Source organism: Oryx dammah, unplaced genomic scaffold, assembly GCF_014754425.2.
Source record: "Oryx dammah isolate SB20612 unplaced genomic scaffold, SCBI_Odam_1.1 HiC_scaffold_6, whole genome shotgun sequence".
Lineage (NCBI taxonomy): Eukaryota > Metazoa > Chordata > Mammalia > Artiodactyla > Bovidae > Oryx > Oryx dammah.
The window spans coordinates 16,780,778-16,799,735 of record NW_024070190.1 but is presented as its reverse complement, the minus strand read 5'-3'; the positions used below and the strand labels follow the sequence as shown (position 1 = coordinate 16,799,735).

At 51.0% G+C, this 18,958-nt stretch overlaps 1 protein-coding gene across 1 annotated transcript in view; it reads right to left on the bottom strand.

The window, feature by feature from the left end:
- Positions 1–9,092: 9,092 nt before the first annotated feature.
- Positions 9,093–18,958, bottom strand: part of DRGX (dorsal root ganglia homeobox) — a 31,399-nt gene continuing 21,533 nt past the window's right edge. Inside the window, exon 6 of the mRNA XM_040242846.1 lies at positions 9,093–9,358. Coding sequence (XP_040098780.1) covers positions 9,093–9,358 — 266 coding nt within the window. The remainder of the gene's footprint in view (positions 9,359–18,958) is intronic.

The following is an 18,958-nucleotide window of genomic DNA, read 5'->3' as shown; positions in this document are numbered from 1 at the left end:
TCCCTATCAGCAAGGCTTTTTCACATTAAAAGATGTTCAACAGACTCATGACCAAATGTTCAACACCAGTAATCACCAGGGAAACGTAAATCATGAGTATGTGCTCACAAGACTTGAGAGGAGGGTCTAAAAGAGACATTTTCACACTCATACTCATAGCAGCCACATTCACAGTAGCCGAAAGGGGAAGCAACCCAAGTGTCCATTGACGCATGGATGGATAAGCAAGACGTGGTCTATACACACAATGGAACGATGTTCAGCCCTAAAAAGGAAATAAACTCTGACACTACAACAGGGATGAACTGTGAAGAAACCATGCTAGGTGAAATCAGCCCGTTACAAAAGGATAAATACTGCATGATCCCACTTACATGAGATACTTTGAGTAGTCAACCTCATAGAAACAAAAGATAGAATGGTGGTTTCCCAGGACTAGGGGGAGAGAGAAATGGGGGGTTGTTGAATGGGCAGAGTCTCAGTCATGCAAAATGAAAAACGTCTGCAGACAGTTTGCACAAGTATTATGTTAAGAATATGTGAATTTACTTAACATTACTGAAATGTACACTGAAAAAGGTTAAGATGATAAATTTCATGTTGTGCGTACTTAACTACAATCGAAAATAAAATAAATTTCCTCTGTCTTATAAATGTCAATGTAGTTAGCGGACAGAGCCCCTTAGAAGTTACGTTACGCACAGTTAACGTTTGTTGTTTAGTAGCTAAGTCGTGTCCGACACTTTCGTGACCCCGTGGACTGTAGTCTGCCAGGCTCCTCTGTCCATGGGATTTCACAGGCAAGAAAACTGGAGTGGGTTGCCATTTCCTTCTTCAGGGGATTTTCCCGACCCAGAAACAGAACCCAAGTCTCCTGCTTTGCCAGGAAGCTTCTTTACTGCTGAGCCATCAGGGAAACCCAGTTAATATTTACTCACTCCCTCTAGTTAACGTTTTAAATCATGGTGACTAGCACACCATGTTGAACGCTCAATTTTTGAAAAGCATATAGCCACTCTATGACCCCAGATATAGAGCAGCCTGAAATGACAGGGAGCAGAGGTATAACGGTGGGGGACAGACCAGTAGTTGCCGGGTTAGGGTTGAGGGAGAGTCTCTTAGGGGCGATGGTGAGTTCTGTATCCTGATTGTAGGAGATAATTTACACGAAAATATACACGTGATAAAATGCCCATATCCTTCCCCATAAAACGCCAGCATATGTAGAAACAGGTAAAACCCAAATCAGGTCTGTATTTTCGAATATTATCCCAGTGCCAATGTCCTGGCTTTGACCTTTGTCCTGGGGTTATGTCAACATTTTCTCTGGCAGAAACGGTGGCAGGGACGAGAAAGCTCTGTACTGTGTTAGCAACATGCATGTGAGTCTAAAATTATCTAATAATATAAAAACGTTTTTTTTTTCTCACGATTTTAAAACAAAAAAATTTTTTGGAGTATTGTTGCTTTACTATGTTGTATAATTTTCTGCTGTACAGCAAAGTGAATCAGCCTTACATGTCCTAATATCCCCCTCCTCTTGGATTTCCTTCCCATTTAGGTCGCCACAGAGCATTGGGTAGAGTTCCCTGTGCTTTGTAGTAGGTTCTCATTAGCTATCTATTTTACACAAAGTGATATATGCATATATGTCTTTCAGTCCCAACCTCCCAACTCATCCTACTCCCTCTGACCCCCTCGGGGTCCATAAGTTTCTTCTCTACGTCTGTGTCTCTGTCTCCACTTTGCAAACAGGTTCCACCTGAACAAAAAGAACAGGGTGTTTTAAGAATTCTGTATCCAGTATTTGGAGAATGGGTGATATTTTGTAGCTCTCCAGAAACAGAACCTACTTTATAAGAGGTAAGAGGTCCACAGGACTCCTATGTGACTCGGGTAGAAAGAAAGCCCGTCTACACCGCGGGTTGGGTGTCCTGGTTCATTGCGCTCTTGTGTCCCTTGTCCCTTCCACCTATACGGCCTTTTCCCTCAGCCCAGAGGGTTGTTCCATCCTCTTTGTCATCATTTTCTGGGAGAGCTCACAGCCCTCCTGGGCAGCAGTGATCCCCATGTGCCAGGCACAGTGCCCCCACAGCTAAGCCCCACTGTCTCCATTGTACAGATGAGGACACTGAGGCTTGGAGATGACGAGGGGCTTGCCAAGGTCCCACAGACAGTGGGTGGATTCAAAGCTATCGCCGAGCTGGCCTCCTGTCCCCCTTGCGGGCCACCTCAGCTGCCACCTGCAGACTGGCCTCTGGCAGCAGGTGCGAGGCAAGCCGAGGGGGACAGGGCACTACTTCAAGGATGAGGGCTGAGCAGCTGTTCTGAGTCCTGGTGGCCTGGGGCCACGCAGCTCTTATGTTCCCTGTTAGATAAAGTGCTCCACTTAGGAGAAGCTCTCTCCCGGCTACAGGGCCATTAGCGCGCTGACTCCTGGAAAAGCCATTTGGCCAGCGCTGACAGATGTGGTCATTACACAGCCACTTAGCCCTTCTCCCTGCCCCGTCCAGACCTTGGCAGGGGGAGGGGGCCTTGGAGCAGGCAGAGCCCAGGGGAGGGTCTGCAGGACTCACTTCCGGGCCACCCACCGCCCTTGCTGCTCTTAGGCTGCATTTCGCCCAGCCCACGCTGCTGCAGCGGGAGGCGGCTTCAGGCAGCTCGGTTTCCATGCGCTGCAAACGGCCTGTTATCCTGAGAGTTGTTCACAAACCCCCTTCACGTGCATCATCTCCCCTGATCCTCACCAGAGCCCTGTGAAGTCAAAATTAGGATAGTTACTTCCTCTGTACAGTTAAGAAATGAGGCACAGGAAAGTTAAACAGCTTGCCCAAGGTCACCAAGCTAATAGAAGGGCTTGACCTCAGGCCTCTGATTCCCAGATCGGTGGTGCTTCGTCCACCACACACTGCCGTGATCCTGTGGGGGTGTTCCCATGGATGGGGAGTTCAAACAGCCTCAAAGCAGGGTCTCCAGGGCCAGGGGGTAGGACCCAGGTACTGTCTGCCGAGCAGAGGCGTCAGGCTGCCAGAGTCGCAGCTTTGCCCCCTAGCAGCAACTTCCCTGTTGGCAGAACCCGGGCAGCCCTTGCCCTCGCGGTCCCCTGGTTTGGGTCATTTCCTCCTATACCTCCCACGCTCTCTGGACCTTTTGTTCAAGCTGGATGAGTGTCCCCACCACCCGCGTGGTGCAGCCACTTGACAGCTGGCAAACCTCCTCTTCCCTCCAGCAGCACAAGCCTCTCTGCACAGAGGTTGCTGTGACATCTGGGGCCCCCAGCTGTTCCAGACCAGGGCTCCACAGCCAAAGCCGCAGCCTCAGCACTGTCTGATACTGCATCTGGGCCCCTGACCCTGCACCACAGCCAGGAGGCACCCAGCAGAGTCAAGCAACGAGTGACTGGTGGGAGGGGGCAGTGCCCACATCCAAAGGAAGGGCTCTGCAGAGCAATGGCCCATCTCCTGCACAGAGCAGGCACAGAAAACAAGGAGCTTTGCTCTGCAGGGGCCGTCGTCCCGGCCCAGAGGCCTGAGAGCAGATGGCAGACAGCGGCAGCAAGAGAAGGCTCAGTCCTGAGGCCCAGCCTCCAGGGACCTCTCTGACAGAGTGCAAAGAGAGCACCCTAGGGTGTTGGGTATGTATGCTCTTGGATGATGCTGCCCTCCACGAAGATGCCTCGCTTTCCCTTGAAGTGACTCAGAAAAAGGTGGCTTATAAATACCCGTCCAGGAAGGGTATAGAACTTTTCTCTAAAATATCCTTCCTGGTGGGTAAGAGGATAGATCCTGGTTTATCCAAGCCTGTCACCCTGCCTCCTGCCACAGGACGAAGGCAGCATGTGGGCCTGGCTTGTTCGGGACAACAGCTGCTGCTGCTAAGGGAAAGATGTTGCTCTTCACACAGACAGGAGACCCCTGGGGCCTGACGCCCCACCAACACTTAGCTCACTACCCACCTGAGACAGCAGTAAGCGGCGCTGGGACCGTGAAGTGAAAGTCGCTCAGTCATGTCCGACTCTTTGTGACCCCACAGACTGAGGCCCACCAGGCTCCTCTGTCCATGGAATTCTCCAGGCAAGAATACAGGAGTGGGTTGCCATGCCCTTCTCCTGGGGATATTCCCAACCCAGGGATGGAACCTGGGTCTCCTGCACTGCAGGTGGATTCTTTACCATCTATACTACCAGGGGGCCTAAATTCTGAATCAATTCTGAGCTTTATTATCATCAGGAGGGGGTTCTGGACAAGGAGAAGCAGTGAGGATGGCTCAGGGGGACGCCTAGCAGGTCACAGCCCCAGGATCCATGACCTTCTTGGGCGCAGGGCTGGGCACCCCTCCATCTTTATGTTTGTACACAAGTTCACCACCAAGCTGTTTAGCCAAGTCCCAGAGAAAATTCATCAAATGTTGGACTCTCTGAAGTCTGGCAATGTCCAGGAGTGGAGCCCAGAAATGGAGCTTTCATTTTTTTTTAAAGAATATTAAAAGTCCTTTATAGCGCCTATCTCTAAAGAGCATAAATATCCTCCTTGAGGTTAAAGTGTCTAAATGAGTTGGTTTTTTCCACATGTGAGCCCTGCTCTACCACTGGTGTGCTCTCCAAGGAGTGGGCACATTTCCAGTGTCTACCCAGATGGCATGTCCCAGGGCAAGGCCAGGACCATGGCAATTGATACCTGATAGGACCAGAGGTGGACACCCAAGCCATTCTCCTTTCCTCTCCCCTAAACCCTCCACACCTGACTCTCAGCCCCCTAGCTCTTAACTCCAGGCTCCCATTCAAGCTCTGGGATCCCAAGACCCAGATAGCAAGATACCAAGCTCTCAGCCATGGATGTGAGTCTGCAGAGGAGTTGGGGTTTGCCAACCCCACTTCCTAGGAAAATTATGTGAGCTCTGGGAGAGTATGACCTCCAGGAAAAGGCACATCCTCAGGCTCTGAGAGCCAACCAACCCTGTTTCCTTCTTGAGAATATGAGGATTTTACCCCCAAAAGGTCTTCAAACTCTTGATATGCGTGAGGCACGGTCGAAGAAGAGCTAGTGTTTACACTGCACTTCCTCTGCGTCAGGCAGCACTTAGCAGTCGATTCATGTAAACTTCAAAGAACCCTGCAACGCTGGTACCATAATTTTTCCCACTTCACAGGAGAGAACCAAAGCACAGAGAGGTTAAGTGACCTGTTTAGAGCCACACAGTCAGTAAGAGCTGGGATTCTGAACAGGTAAAACAAGCTCTTAACCACTTCAGTCAGGTTCTGAATTCATCCGAGTTCCACTTTTCCTGGTGAAGCCAGGAAACTAAGAAGAGAGGGTGAGGGTCTGTGATGAGGAGTGGTGGGCCCCTTCTAGGTGCTCCTCTCCCTGGAAAAGCCACTAGAGGGGTCCAGTGGCTCCAGGCACCATCAACAGCCCCAACCCCTGCTGGGAGGGGGGCCGGGCCCTTGGACAGGTAGACAGGATGCAGAGGCCAAGTGTGCCAGCCACGGGGCAGATAAAATGGGTTCAGGCTGGCCTCTGCCTTGCCAGACTGGACCCCGGAGAGGGAGAAGCTGGGACGGCATGTCCTCCCCTCCACGGGCCAGTCCCACCTGGCCAGAGTCCGTAGATGGTGAAAAACGCCAAATAGTTACCCCAACTCTCCACCTGTCACCTGCTTCCCTGGTGGCTCAGAAGGTAAAGAATCCACCTGCAATGCAGGAGACCTGGGTTCAATCCCTGGATTGGGACGGTCCCCTGGAGAAGGGAACAGCTACCCACTCTAGTATTCTGGCCTGGAGAAGTCCAGGAACTCTATAGTCCATGGGGTTGCAAAGAGTTGGACACGAATGAGCAACTTTCACTTCACTCACTCACTCTACCTGTCAAACTGGCCCTCATTACATCTCCATTGTCCTCTTGGGGTCCAAAGACTGAGCCCAGTTATTCTCATGAACTCATGTATTCAGCCCTCTCTGGGTGACAGGCAATGAGGCCAAGCTCTCCCTCTTCTCACTGAAGGCTACCATCCATGCAACTTTGGGGAAGTTGCCCAACCTTGCTCTGCCTCAGTTTCCCTATCTGTGAAATGGAGCAGTAATGTTTACCTTGTGAGTTGTGAGATTAAATGAACTAAGCTCTATAAAGTTCCCAGGCAATGAGAGAGTGGCAGAGTCTTAATAAAGGGAATTATTTATTAAGGGGGATCCTCCTACCCAACTGAGAGACCAAACACTGGGTATTCCTAAATCACACACTGAATCTGAGAGATGGAGGAGGGAGCCCTGAGTCCCACAGGAGCCAATGTCCTATGCCCGGGCCCTCTACCCCCAATTCCTTGCCACTCCCGCTGGCACTCAGGTGCCCACAGGTCATCACCCCCAAGACTGGGCCCCTGACCCCATCGTGCCTCCAGATTCCTCTCCCATAACCCAGAGCGCATTGAGGAAGACGATTCCCAGGGCTTCAACCAACAGATGGATAATAATAATTAATCAGTCGCTCAACCCCAGGGGCTGCACCTCCTTCCCAGCACGAGCCCGGCTTCCTTTTTAGAGTGACATTATAAACCCCTGCAGCTGGGACCATCTTCAGGGGTCCCAGTGTTCCTGGGTGGCACTGCAGACCTGCTCCAGCGGGGTCCTCTTGCCTGGAGAATCCCATGGACCAAGGAGTCTGGCAGGCTACAGTACCTGGGGTCGCAAGAGTCAGACACGACTGGGCGACTAAACAACAAAGGCTCCATCAACGGCTGTTCTCGCTGCCCCAAAGGACAGTTCTCACCAAGGATGGCCAGCAAGGGCATCCAGTGAGGCCACGTCCGTCCAACCACCCAACCGTCTGTCCCAGGACACAAGAGCTGACTCCTACGTGCACCGGAACCAGGGAGGTTCTGGCCTATACAGAGGCCTGTCTTGTCCCAGAATCTGCTACAAGTTTCCAGAGCCAAGGCCTCTAAGCCCTCCCCTGGAAGCTTCGGAAGGACTCCATTTGCAAGCTGGCCAACGTGGAGAAGCTTGCCCTGCCCAGGCCTGCAGCCGGGGAGGCTGGGAGAAACAGAGAGGACCTGAGCTCTTTGTATCTTTCTTTTCAACTCTTCTGAATTTATTCAGGGTTTTAAACAAACAGAAGCTACAGCATGCAAGGTGATTCCCACCTTTGTACAACAGGACTAAGGCTCCATGTCTCTGCAGAGGCTTGGGGCTTTTTTCCTTTCTTTCAGTGATGTCAGGCAGACTTTCCGATGTTATCCAGTTTTGCACAGTCACTAGAGTGCCGCATCATGAATTATTAAATCAGTGCTTCGTGGTAATACATAATTTCTTATCAATTATTCATGCTAATGTGTGTGTAGTTTACTTAATTGTGTTATTGACGATCAAAAGTAATTTCCTGAAAGTCCTCAAGGACACAAAATTTAATCAGCGTAACTACTTTTCAGATGCAATGCTGTTAAGTATTCTTAATTTGCTCAACAGTTCACTTATTTATGTACCTTTCTGGAGGAAATACGAGTTTAATCAAACAATTAGATTGAAGAGTTAGTGTACATAAGGGCTTGAGCTTACATCGTCCAACAGAACATTCGTAATTACAGAGAAACGGAAGCGACTTTGCCGCTTTTTGGCAAATCGTTTCATCTTTGTACTCAACAAGCAAAATACAGCAGGAAGGACTTGATTTTTTTTTTTTTTAAGGAGACAGTGTATTTTATCAAACGCATTGCGGTAATCAGAGAACGAGGCACAATACATTAAGAGTATTATTTGGGGGGCTTCTGGAGGGGAAGGTAAAAAGGGGGGCAGGGTGATCTGAAGGTAGAACCTTTGATTATAATAACTGAAAGGAAAACAACCGTGAAAGCAATAACGGTTTGCATGGAAACACCATCAGCAAGCCATCAGAGACTGCAACCTTTCTGGGATCAGATATCCCTGCCAGGGAGTGACAGAACCCACGTATTGCACATTGCCCCTTTGATCTCCTCAAGTTCACTATCCACACAAGACAAGACGGACACACCCAACCAAAATCGAAACTTCTAGGAAATCTGGCCCTTTGGAATTAATTCTCTGCACACCGAAAGGAAGCCGTCTTCCCCACGCTCCACTTCTGCATATACGCCACTCTTGTTTCTGTTCCCACTTCTTTTCCCTTCTATTAAAAAAAAAAAAAAGAATAAACAGCTAGGGAGCCCCGTTCGTGTGCCAGAGACCTGCAGACAGGCAGTTCATCCAGACTCGCACTTTTCAGAGGCATTCCCGAGGGCTCGTCCTCCTCTGAGGACTCTTAGTATCTCCTGGACCAGAGCACTGCTTTCCAGTTGGTCAGCGTCCCACCAGCCTAGAGGTCTAGTCCAGAGAGGCAGGGGCTGCAGGCAGGTGCTGCTGCTACAGGGCCCACACTCGCTCGGGCCTTCAGTGTCAAGATGGCAGCGCCAGTTCTTGGAGCTGACGGCCCGTGTGGTTGGCCAGCAGTGCCCAGTGGCTGAGCTACCACATCCCCCGGGGACAGGCTCTGTCCTGCTGGCACCTCCCTACTCCACATCTTCTCACCTTCTAACCCAACCAAGCCCACAGCCAGCATGCGAAAAGAGGGCATTGCTGCTCGTCTTGCTGGAAGGGACAGAGCTGGTTGGGATCTCAGCAATCGCCTGGTTCTTAATGTCAGGCGGACAGTCCCATTTCATAACATAAGACTGAGCCCCGGGCATCTCTCAAAGATGGCCCATGCCACAGTTCTTTGGGTTGATAAGACCTCCAGGGGTGGCCCAGGAGAGGGACAGGTAGGTGAAGGGGTGAAAAACTCGCCTTCTCTCCAGACTTCTGGGCCAAGATGGAAACCCCAGGGGTCTCACCGCAGAGCAGATTCTGGTACCCACGAGTACCATCGGGGCCTGACACCGAAGAAGCCGGGACAGAACAGCCCCACAGGGGGGACTCCAGAGGCACTCTGCATTCACTGGGGGAGCTGTGGTTCTCCCTTCCTTTCCTGAGTCTGAGAGGAGGCCCAGGGCAGCAGGCTTCTTCCTCGCTCTTGGGAGAGTTTTCCGTGGGGGCCGAGGCTGGGAGAAGCAAGGGGGGAGGGTGCGGTGGGCTTGGCCACTCGGGCCCCTCATACACTCTTCTCACGCTCGCTCTGCTCCTTGCTGAGAGGGGTCTTGTCCTGGCTGCCGTCGGGGGGCGCTGGCTTAGCCACGGGGCTGGGGCTGTTGCTGGTGGACGGCAGGAGGTTGGCCGACTGCAGGACAGCCTCCGAGTGCTCACGAGCCTTCATGCGCAGGGCGGCCACGCTGGCCGTGCGGTTCGTCTGGCAGCCGTAGGTGGGGAGGAAGGAAAGCCCCATGGGGTCGGGGACACAGCATGAGCACAGGGGGCCCCCTGGAAGAAGGAAAAACAACAGGCTGCCATCACTGTCCACACTCCAGTCTCTCAGACTTAGGGTTGGGGGCAAGGGGTTGATTGATGCTGTTTATTTCCAAACACTTCAGGGAGAGCTGACAAGAGCTCGGGACCCCAAAGATGCACAACTCAAGAGATCCAATTGATAGGACAAGGGATTACCACCAGAGCACCAGGGAGAACTGACCAGTCTCGGTTCCCTTACCAACAGGCTGGAGAGGCTAAGGCAAGGGTCCCTTACCTTAGACTAGCATCTTGACTTCTCTGAGCCTGGGCTTGTCCTTCTATGAAATGAAACAATCCCCACCTCACGGGATCATTATGAGGATCCAATGAAGTAATGCCACACTCTCCAGACTAAGTGCCAAAGCATCCCCAGGAACTCACAAGGGCCCTCCAAGGATATTCTAAATTTTCAAGGGCAGGCGGAAGCCGCCGCATCTATCAGATGCAATGGAAGCTGCCACACAAGGCAGCTCACGGCTTCAACAGGAGGCCTCGCTGCACTCCTTTCAAGGAGGTCATATTTCCGTGAAGCCAGATTTTGCAAACACCACGCAAATAATCCACACGGAAGAGAGAATGAGGAGAGAAGGCATCCACTGTGATTCCAAGTTCAGGAACGTCATGCAGAGCTCGGTGACGTGCCTCCCATTAGAGAGTAATGGCAGCTCTTTAAGAATGAAAGAAAACTATGATTTTCCATTCAATTTACGTGTGTTATTTTCAAATGACTACTAAGCTTTGGGGACAGAAACACGGAGTTGCTTGGACCTAACCGTCTAATGAACAGAACTGTAGGTATTTTTTACAGCCCAAGAGAGACAAGAAACAGTAAACTGAAGTTCAAGGGACACTCAGGGAACCGTGAACTAAAGTTTGAGAAGTTCTGAAGGCCTTGGTTTGGAAAGGACTCAGTACAGGCTCAGTGTGTGGAACGGGGCTTTGGAACAATTGTCTGGCCCCAAGGCTGCTGGCCAGCACTGCACGAAACTCTCCAAGGCCAGGGCCGGGAGGAGACCTTTCTTTTCGCGGGTCACCCTCGACTGTGCGCTTATCCAGTGGCTGTCTCCTGAGCACCTGGCACTCTGCTTGGCCCTGGTGACCACTCAGCGGGCATAAGGCAGCGAGAGCGCCGGCATCGTGGAGCACAGTTCCAGGGCAGAGGCGCAGTGTAGCCCAGGCATGCTTCCTGTGAAGGCAGGCAGTGGCGAGAGCTGTTTAAAACGTGAACGGAGTGTGATGCTTGGTAACAGCTGAGTGCAATGTCAAAGAAACACGGACAGGAACACCCAGGAGGGAGCACGGCAGCAGGGGAGAAGACCAGAGCAGTGGCACTGAAGTGGGGGCAGAAGCCACCTGCAGCAGGCACTCAGAGTGACCAAAGCCAGGGGCTGCCGGGGAGGAGGCGGCCCAGGAGTCAAGGAGCCACCAGGGCCAGGCAGGACGCAGCGGGAGGAAGCTTCAGCAGACTCGAGTCAAGTGTCTGGAGCGTAACTTCCTTGAGGAGGGGATGGGGAGGCTACTGTGGTGATGCGGTCCCAGCGGATGGCGGCCTTAGCTCAAGGTGGCCAGAGGGGAGGTGGTGAGAGACGGCCAGGTTCTGGGTTTATGCTCACGGTGCGCGCCCATGCACATTGCTCACAGACTGTAGGTGGAGGGGTTTGAATGAATGAATGGAGGTGCCATTTCCAAGATGGGGACCAACAGACAGAAAGGGGTGTACGTGTGTGTGTGTGTGTGTGTGTGTGTGTGTGTGTAGGAGGACATGGAGAGTCTAACCATGGAATCCTGAGCTCCTAATGTCCATCCAAGCTCTGTGAACAGAGCTGAACCAGGCTGGCACTTCCACAAAGGCAGGTGTGGGGGTAGGAGATGCGCAGACCTGCATCCAGGCTGGGTGGGTGGACTCAACTGCTGGCATGACATCGTTTGAGAGATTTCCTGAGCCTCTGGACAGGTCAAACGGCGCCCCCCACCCACCACGTGTGTTTCTTGCAGGAGACGAGCATCGAGTACCGCCACAGCCTCTGCCCCAGCCAGTCTGGGACAGCTCCAGAGACTGTCCCACCAGGGGAGCAGGAGATGGTGCACTGAGGCCTTGCCAAGGACATGGCAGTCAGTGCCTGTCCCTGAGCCCTGAGCCCGGGAGGGGCAGCAAAGCCAGCCCCCCTGGGTTCCACCCACCCCTCGGCTCTTCTAAAAGTGCTCACCAGCTTTGGAAGAAGTAGCATTGCAAATAGGGAGTAGTTTTGGACCAAAACCCTTATCTGCTGAATGAATCGAAATTCCTCCCTGTGGTCTTCAAGACCCTGAGTGCTGGGGCCCTCACTGCCCTCACCTCGTCCTTGTCATGCACTACCCACGCTTCCTTTCAGATGTCCAAACCACCATCACAGGGAAGCCCTCCACAGGAGCTGTGCTTACTGGAGCAAGCCCTTGTATGTACCAGCACCGCAGTTCTAAGCACGTTGTGACTTTGCACACCTCAGCTTTGGAACACTCCTAGGCAGTAGGCTCTATTCCCTTTTGCAGATGAGGAAACAGGTGAAAAGGCAGAGGCTGCTGCTGCTGCTACAAAGTTGCTTCAGTCCGGACTCTGTGCGACCCCAGAGACGGCAGCCCACCAGGCTCCCCCGTCCCTGGGATTCTCCAGGCAAGAACACTGGAGTGGGTTGCCATTTCTTTCTCCAATGCAGGAAACTGAAAAGTGAAAGTGAAGTTGCTCAGTCGTGTCCGACTCCCAGCGACCCCATGGACTGCAGCCTACCAGGCTCCTCCGTCCGTGGGATTTTCCAGGCAAGGGTACTGGAGTGGGCGCCGTCGCCTTCTCCACTGGGCAGAGGACTGGTGCCTTAACGACTGTGTCCCTCTGTCTGGAGAGAGGACACACTCTTCCCCTGTCTGGACCCTTCATCGGGCTCTGCCTGGGAGTGAAGAGATCCTTCCTCTGACTCGGGGTTCTTGTCTCTTTTTAGGGCTCCATTTGACCACCATGGCCTCAGGGAGCCCCTTGGGACCTCCCATCCAAAGCAGGTTCCCGGGTTATATTCTCCATCAGAGCCTCATGCTCACGTCTTCAAGGCACCGGCCACGAACTGTTGGTGTGTCACTAATGGTTTGTGACTGGTTTGTGGTCTGCCTGCCCCCACACACCCCCAAGGGGGCCTAAATCACTACTCTGTCCCCAACCCTTAGCACAGCACCTGGAACGGGCCAGGCCCTTGAGAAATAGCTGTGGCAGGCAGAAGGGAGACAGGGAGGGCCACCCAGGCCTGGCACCCACTTGTGGGATCAGCATTCAGGAAGCAGCCTCAGCAGCATCAACCACACCCACAGCGGGGCCTGCCCAACCTCCTTTCCCAGGGACAGGCTTCCCTGTACTGGAGTCAGGTTTCTTTCTCTCCCCGGAAGCACATTTGGGCATCTTTCTCTTCCTCTCCAAGCCCACTCAGAAGCAAAAGGACAGTCACCCTTACAGTACCCACTGTGGTCGCTTGTCTTCATTCTGGCCGCCCTGCGGGGAGGGCATCACTCAGCCCCACATTCCAAGAAGGAAACAAGGCTCCGGGAATTGCCCAGGTCCACACAGTTTATTCAGAGAAGGCAATGGCACCCCACTCCAGTCCTCTTGCCTGGAAAATCCCATGGACGGAGGAGCCTGGTGGGCTGCAGTCCATGGGGTTGCTGAGAGTCGGACCCGACTGAGCAACTTCACTTTCACTTCTCACTTTCATGCACTGAAGAAGGAAATGGCAACCCACTCCAGTGTTCTTCCCTGGAGAATCCCAGGGACGGGGGAGCCTGGTGGGCTGCCGTCTATGGGGTCGCACAGAGTCGGACCCGACTGAAGCGACTCAGCAGCAGCAGCAGCAGCAGCAGCAGAGTTTATTACAGAAGGGGGCCTTCTCCTGCAGACCGTCCCCTTCTCCTCCAGTGTAATAGGAGGCTGAAATGCAGCCGTCACTTCCTGCCTCAAGTCTGACGGAGGGGCCGATGCAGCGGGCAGCAGACAGCAAGATGAGCGTGAGAGGAGTCACAAGCGCCCAGTTTATACCCAGAACTCTGAGAGCCCGCTCCACAACCCGCACCCCTGGCTGGCTTTCGCCTGGTCGCATTTCCAGTGACAGAAGGAAGCGAACAAAAAGTTAAAGGGTTCAGATTCCACATCCTGCTGGTTCCGCTTCTCCCAGCGTGCTCACAGGCAGCCACATACTGACAACAGGCTTGGTCTCCCTGAGCCCCAGGGGCGCGAACCTGGGCAGGAACAGTGCCTGTGCCGAGCCCAGGGGCCACCCCAAGGGCCAGGACTCACGCAGCAGGGGAGGGCTTCCTCCCCTCCAAATCCCTCCCGAGGGGAGCCACGCGGGAAGAGAACAGAAGGCAGAGCACAGTGAGCCCTCTCGGCAATGGAAATACTGACGATTTTCCTTTCTGTGCCTGCTTAGAACTTTTCTCATTTTTCTACAACATCTGTGCATTTCTTTTATACACATAAGTTTGATTTTAAATGAATGTTGAAAAGAAGGAAGACAGATATTAGACCCCCACCCTTAGCACATTTGGGGAGGGGCCACGAGGGCCTGGGGGTCTGAGGGGAGCTTGACTGGGGCTGTAGGCTGCAGGGGACCCTGAAGGGGCCACAGTCCCTAGACCCAGGCCTGGGCAGCCAAGCCCATGTCAGACAAGTCCCAGAGGGGCAGGCTCAGCATACGTGTTCCCTTGCTGGTTCTCGTCCCCAGTAAGGCCGTACTCTGATATAACATCAGGGAGGGCGTTAATTAGGCTGTGACTCAGTGATGAGCACATCACCTGAGAGATGGAGAAGTCCCACTTGGACAAGACGCAGCCTCCTGGATCCACAGTCTATGCCTGCCGGTTCACGCCTGCAACAGGCAAGTCCCCACAAAAGCCACTGATAACTACGTTCCTGGCCCACAAAACCCAGATTCAGAGGTGGAGGATATAAGTTAATTCATGGACTGGAGGGAGGGAGAGAGTCTATGTGGCTTGCCTACGTTACCCCCCACACTAGACATGGGGAAACTGAGGACCAGATGAACCCAACGAGTCTGGGAGACCCTGCTTATAAACTGTACAGGCTATGCATACAGCCTTTAAAAAAGAAAAAAGGAAACCCCAACAGAGGTGACAACGCAGATGAACCTCAAGGACATTCGACTAAGTGAACTAGGACAGTCCGAAGAGACGCAGAGTCTGTTTGATTCCATTTGTACGGGGCACCTCGTACAGTCACATTCGTACAGACTGGAAGTAGAAGGGTGGTTGCCAGAGGCTGAGGGGATGGGAGGGAGGGGGGAGGTGTAATAGGTACACAGTTCAATTTGGAAAGATGACTGAGTTCTGGAGAGGGCTGGTGAGGATGGTGTACAATAATAAGGACATATTTAACACTTCTGAACTACACACTTAGCCATGGTTAAGACAGAAATTGTATCATATGTGTATTTCACCACGGTTAAAAATAAATTCTTCAAAACAAAACTGTAAGAGCCGAGGGAAAGCGAGGTCAAGGTCCTCGAGAAGATGACGACCGCTCATCCTTATTGCTCCTCCTTATTGCTCCTCCAGTGGGTGAGGACCCCCAAAGTGTCCCAGGCCACCCACACACACATACCCATGAGCAGCACCCTCAACCCACCCAAGCCCCCACATCTCTGGCCGAGGAAGCGTCAGGAGGTATGCACACCTCCCTTGAGTCCTTTCTCTGTCCCTTGACTACACAGTACCGGTCAGGTGGGGATTCCCAAAGCAGAACCCCAGACCCTGAGAGATGTACCCAGGCCAACAAAAGTCTTTGGCATGAAGCCTGTCACAGATGCCTCGCTCTTTCCTCATCAACACGCCAAGTCTGAAGAGCAGCTGACTGTCTATCAAAGAGGGTGATGCTCTTTGTGAAGTGAAAGTCGCTCAGTCTTGTCTGACTCTTTGCGACCCCATGGACTACATAGTCCGTGGAATTCTCCAGGCCAGAATACCAGATTGGATAGCCTTTCCCTTCTCCAGGGGACCTTCCCAATCCAGGGATCAAGCCCAGGTCTCCATCACTGCAGGCTGAGTCTTTACCAGCTGAGCCACAGTGGATGCTCCTTGGCGGAGACATAAATGTCTGAAAGCCACGTGGAGGAATGCTGAAAAAAATGAGCCACTGGGAGTCATCTCCTCTCTGCTCTGCCCTGCCCTCCCTGCATGAGAAACAGAAGACATGCCGATACAGAAGGCAGATACGGACAAAAGCAAGAGAGGCCACCTGAACCAACACGCAAGCCCAAAGGCAAGCACAGAAACAAATCTAATCCAGTGACATTTATCAGGGAAATGGGTAAAGGCTATGATCTGTGCCCAAAGACCCAACTGTCCAGAGGGGGATGTGTCTCAGCAGCAGAGCATGTGGTCAGTACGGCTTCCCAGTAAGTTCACTGTGACACCGTATGGTTGTGGGTTGCCTTAACAGAGGCAGAACCTGCAGAAAAAAGGAGGGTAAAGTCACGGTCAGCCATCAGGCCAGAGGGAGGGAGTTGCACGGAGGAGTGAAAAGTGAAAGAACGGGGCCTTTTAGGCACAGTGGACATGAGGAAACTGCCTCTCCCTGGTTTAGGGCAGAGCAGGAGCAGCAGATGGAGGGAGAGAAAGGGGGGTTTCTTTTCTTTACCATCAGTGTGTATGGTGGTCTCTCTCTGAGGGTGATGGGTTTCTGGTCAGGGGACACTGAAGCCCCCTTGACAGGATGTTGTAGAGAATCTTCACGCACACTATGGGCTAACAGACACATTTTTAAATTCCTTTCAACACAAAATGAGTGGTTTTAGAATGGGATGTGAATTACAAAGCTATGTCTTCCTTCCAGCTTAAACATGCTTTCAGAATTTCAACTGATTTCAATTTAACTTAAATTGTCCAAAGACCAGCATCTCCCTTAATTCCCGTAACCATTTTTTAACACAGGGAGAAAAATGATTTCTACAAATAGGATCCTTTTAGACCTAACTCTAGATTTCTCCATGATTTCACAGAACCAACAGCAATATGAGATTTCTCCAAGTGCTCTTCTGCCCGAAAAACTCCATCAACCTGGAGCACTGCAGGCAACAGAAATAGCAAAGTATGAATGCACCCTTTGCGATGCTCAAGGCAGCAGATGACCCCATGGTCACCAAGGGAAAACCCAGACTCTAAAACACATGCGTTTTGCCCACAAAAAACAGGTTCAAGGCCCTCACCACATACTTGAAGACTTCCACATGCACGGCTAACATAACTTTCCTGTCTTACAAGGCTGCCACAAGCTAGAAAGCAATGAGACTGCTAATAGCAGAAACATTGATGGGTAATACTGAGATAAAAGACAAAAAATTTATAAAACAGCCAAAACATTCAACATGCATGGTAACCTGGAGCCATTTAGCACAAGGCAAGCAAAGTGGCAAGCTTTAGCGTGGCCTGAAGCTGTCGGTCCCTGGCCACAGGAACCACCGCAAGGGACGATGTTTGAAAGGGCTTTGAAAACCACACCAAGCCTGTCTCTGCTAGTGATGGGGTGACGTGGAGTCAGCCATGAAAGAGACTGTCCTCCTCTTTACTATGCCAGGGTGGTAGCAGATACTTTAGCAAATGTCTACGCCAAAACCGAGTCATAATTACCAACATCCTGTAAAATGAGAGTGGTGACAGGACGCCTCTGGGGTGTGACTGCAGATGCAGCCTGCAGAGGAGGAGGAAACGGGCTTTGAAGTTTGACTCCTGGTTCCACCGTTAACTGGTCATGGGACTTCACACTGTCTTTCCAAGCTCCAGCTTCCTCATTTATAAGAAGAGGTAACATATCTACCTCTATAAAGCAACTAGTACCAAGTCCTCCAACAATTATTATTTCCATGACCACATACAAAATAAAGGCCAAGAGTAAGTTACAATGCACAGCTTGCTCTAGGTACCAGTTCAACTCAGTGGCCAGCAAGGAACGAGACTTGCTCTGCTCATGCCCAGGAGGACACACAGGACGAACAGTGGGATCCTCCTCGAGACGCGTGGCTGTGCTGTGAGAGCCCTTCACCCTGCCTTACACATAGTCCCCACACTGTTTCACAGCTGGGCGGCTTCCTTGAGGAGCCCATCCCCTCAGAGCAAAAAGTAGAATGATTTATTCCGCCAACGGAATCTTGAGGAGTAAGCCAACAGACTTTAAAAGTCTCACCTTTTAATGTCTGGATTTCCACACTTGGGGCTCTAGTTTTCTTTTGTTTTTTATCTGTCAAAAAGCTAAAATCGTGAGTGGTCTAAAAATTAAATTAGTTACAAAGGAAGTCATTCCCATGTGGCAGATAGCAACAAAAAATTATGAAGAAACTAACCACCCAATTCTAGCAAATTGACTGAATAAGTTATAATCACTTTATTGAATGCACTAAAGCTATGACAAAATTATACTGTAAGAGGATATTTGGTGCAGAATTATAGTAATAGTAAAATATTAAATTTTAAAAGTAGGTTAAAAAAACAGTAAGTCAAAATTATCCCATTGTGTGTGTGTATATATATGTACACATATCTGTATATACACAGTACATACATATATCCATAGTACATATGTGTATATGCACATGTGCAGCCATATACCATATCAATATAAGGTCACAGGTATGTATAGTAAATAATACTATTTAGAAATAGAAAATATTTATAAATTTAAACATTTGATTTTTTAATTCTAAATAAGTTTTAAAATACATAAATTTATTGGAGATACATATTTATAAATGGGAAGAAAACAAATGTACCAATAACAAATATTCATCGTGACTGATTCTGGATGCTAAGATTATGAATAAGCTTTATATTTTTCTTTGTGTTTTGTTGTACTTTCCGCTTTTTCTAAACTGACTGAGCATTACTTTCACAGTACGTGACTTTCTCGTGACTCGTGATTTCCCATCTCCTTTCATTCAGATGCTCTTCTTTAGAAACGAGTTCCACTGAGGTTTCTAAGGAGTAAGAACTGTGTCCTCAGCACCCAGCCGAGACTCCATGACTGCTAATGGCCTCGGTCTGCACTGGAGCTATTGACTGGCAAACATGGAGCTGAAGACTGGCCGTGCAGGACCCACCAGGAACATTTCATCGATTTCCTGTTTGGTAGGGATCGAAGCCAGCAATCCCTTGCACGGGATGCAACCCAACCTGCCAGCCAGCAAAGCCCCTCCGAGGCCAGGATTTCCTCCCCTTCACCTACCACAGGTGCCATCACCCAGGCCTGGGCAAGAGCCTCCTGCTCCCCAAATGCAGACTGAAAATTATTTTGTTTGGAGAACTTACTACCGCCTGGACACTAAATTAAAACGCACAATTAGATTTCCATTAAGTTACAGCAAATTCTGCTGAATTGATTTAATCGGCCTACATTCCTATATGACATCATGCTTTAAAGGCTTGGCCTGAACATAAATACTTAATGTAATAAATACAGTCTGAAGTATTTGATCTCCTCGGCAGTTTAATTGATCAGCTACAGAGACTCACAGGAAAGATTAAGTTAGTTCTGTCTCGTCTCTGCCAATAGCA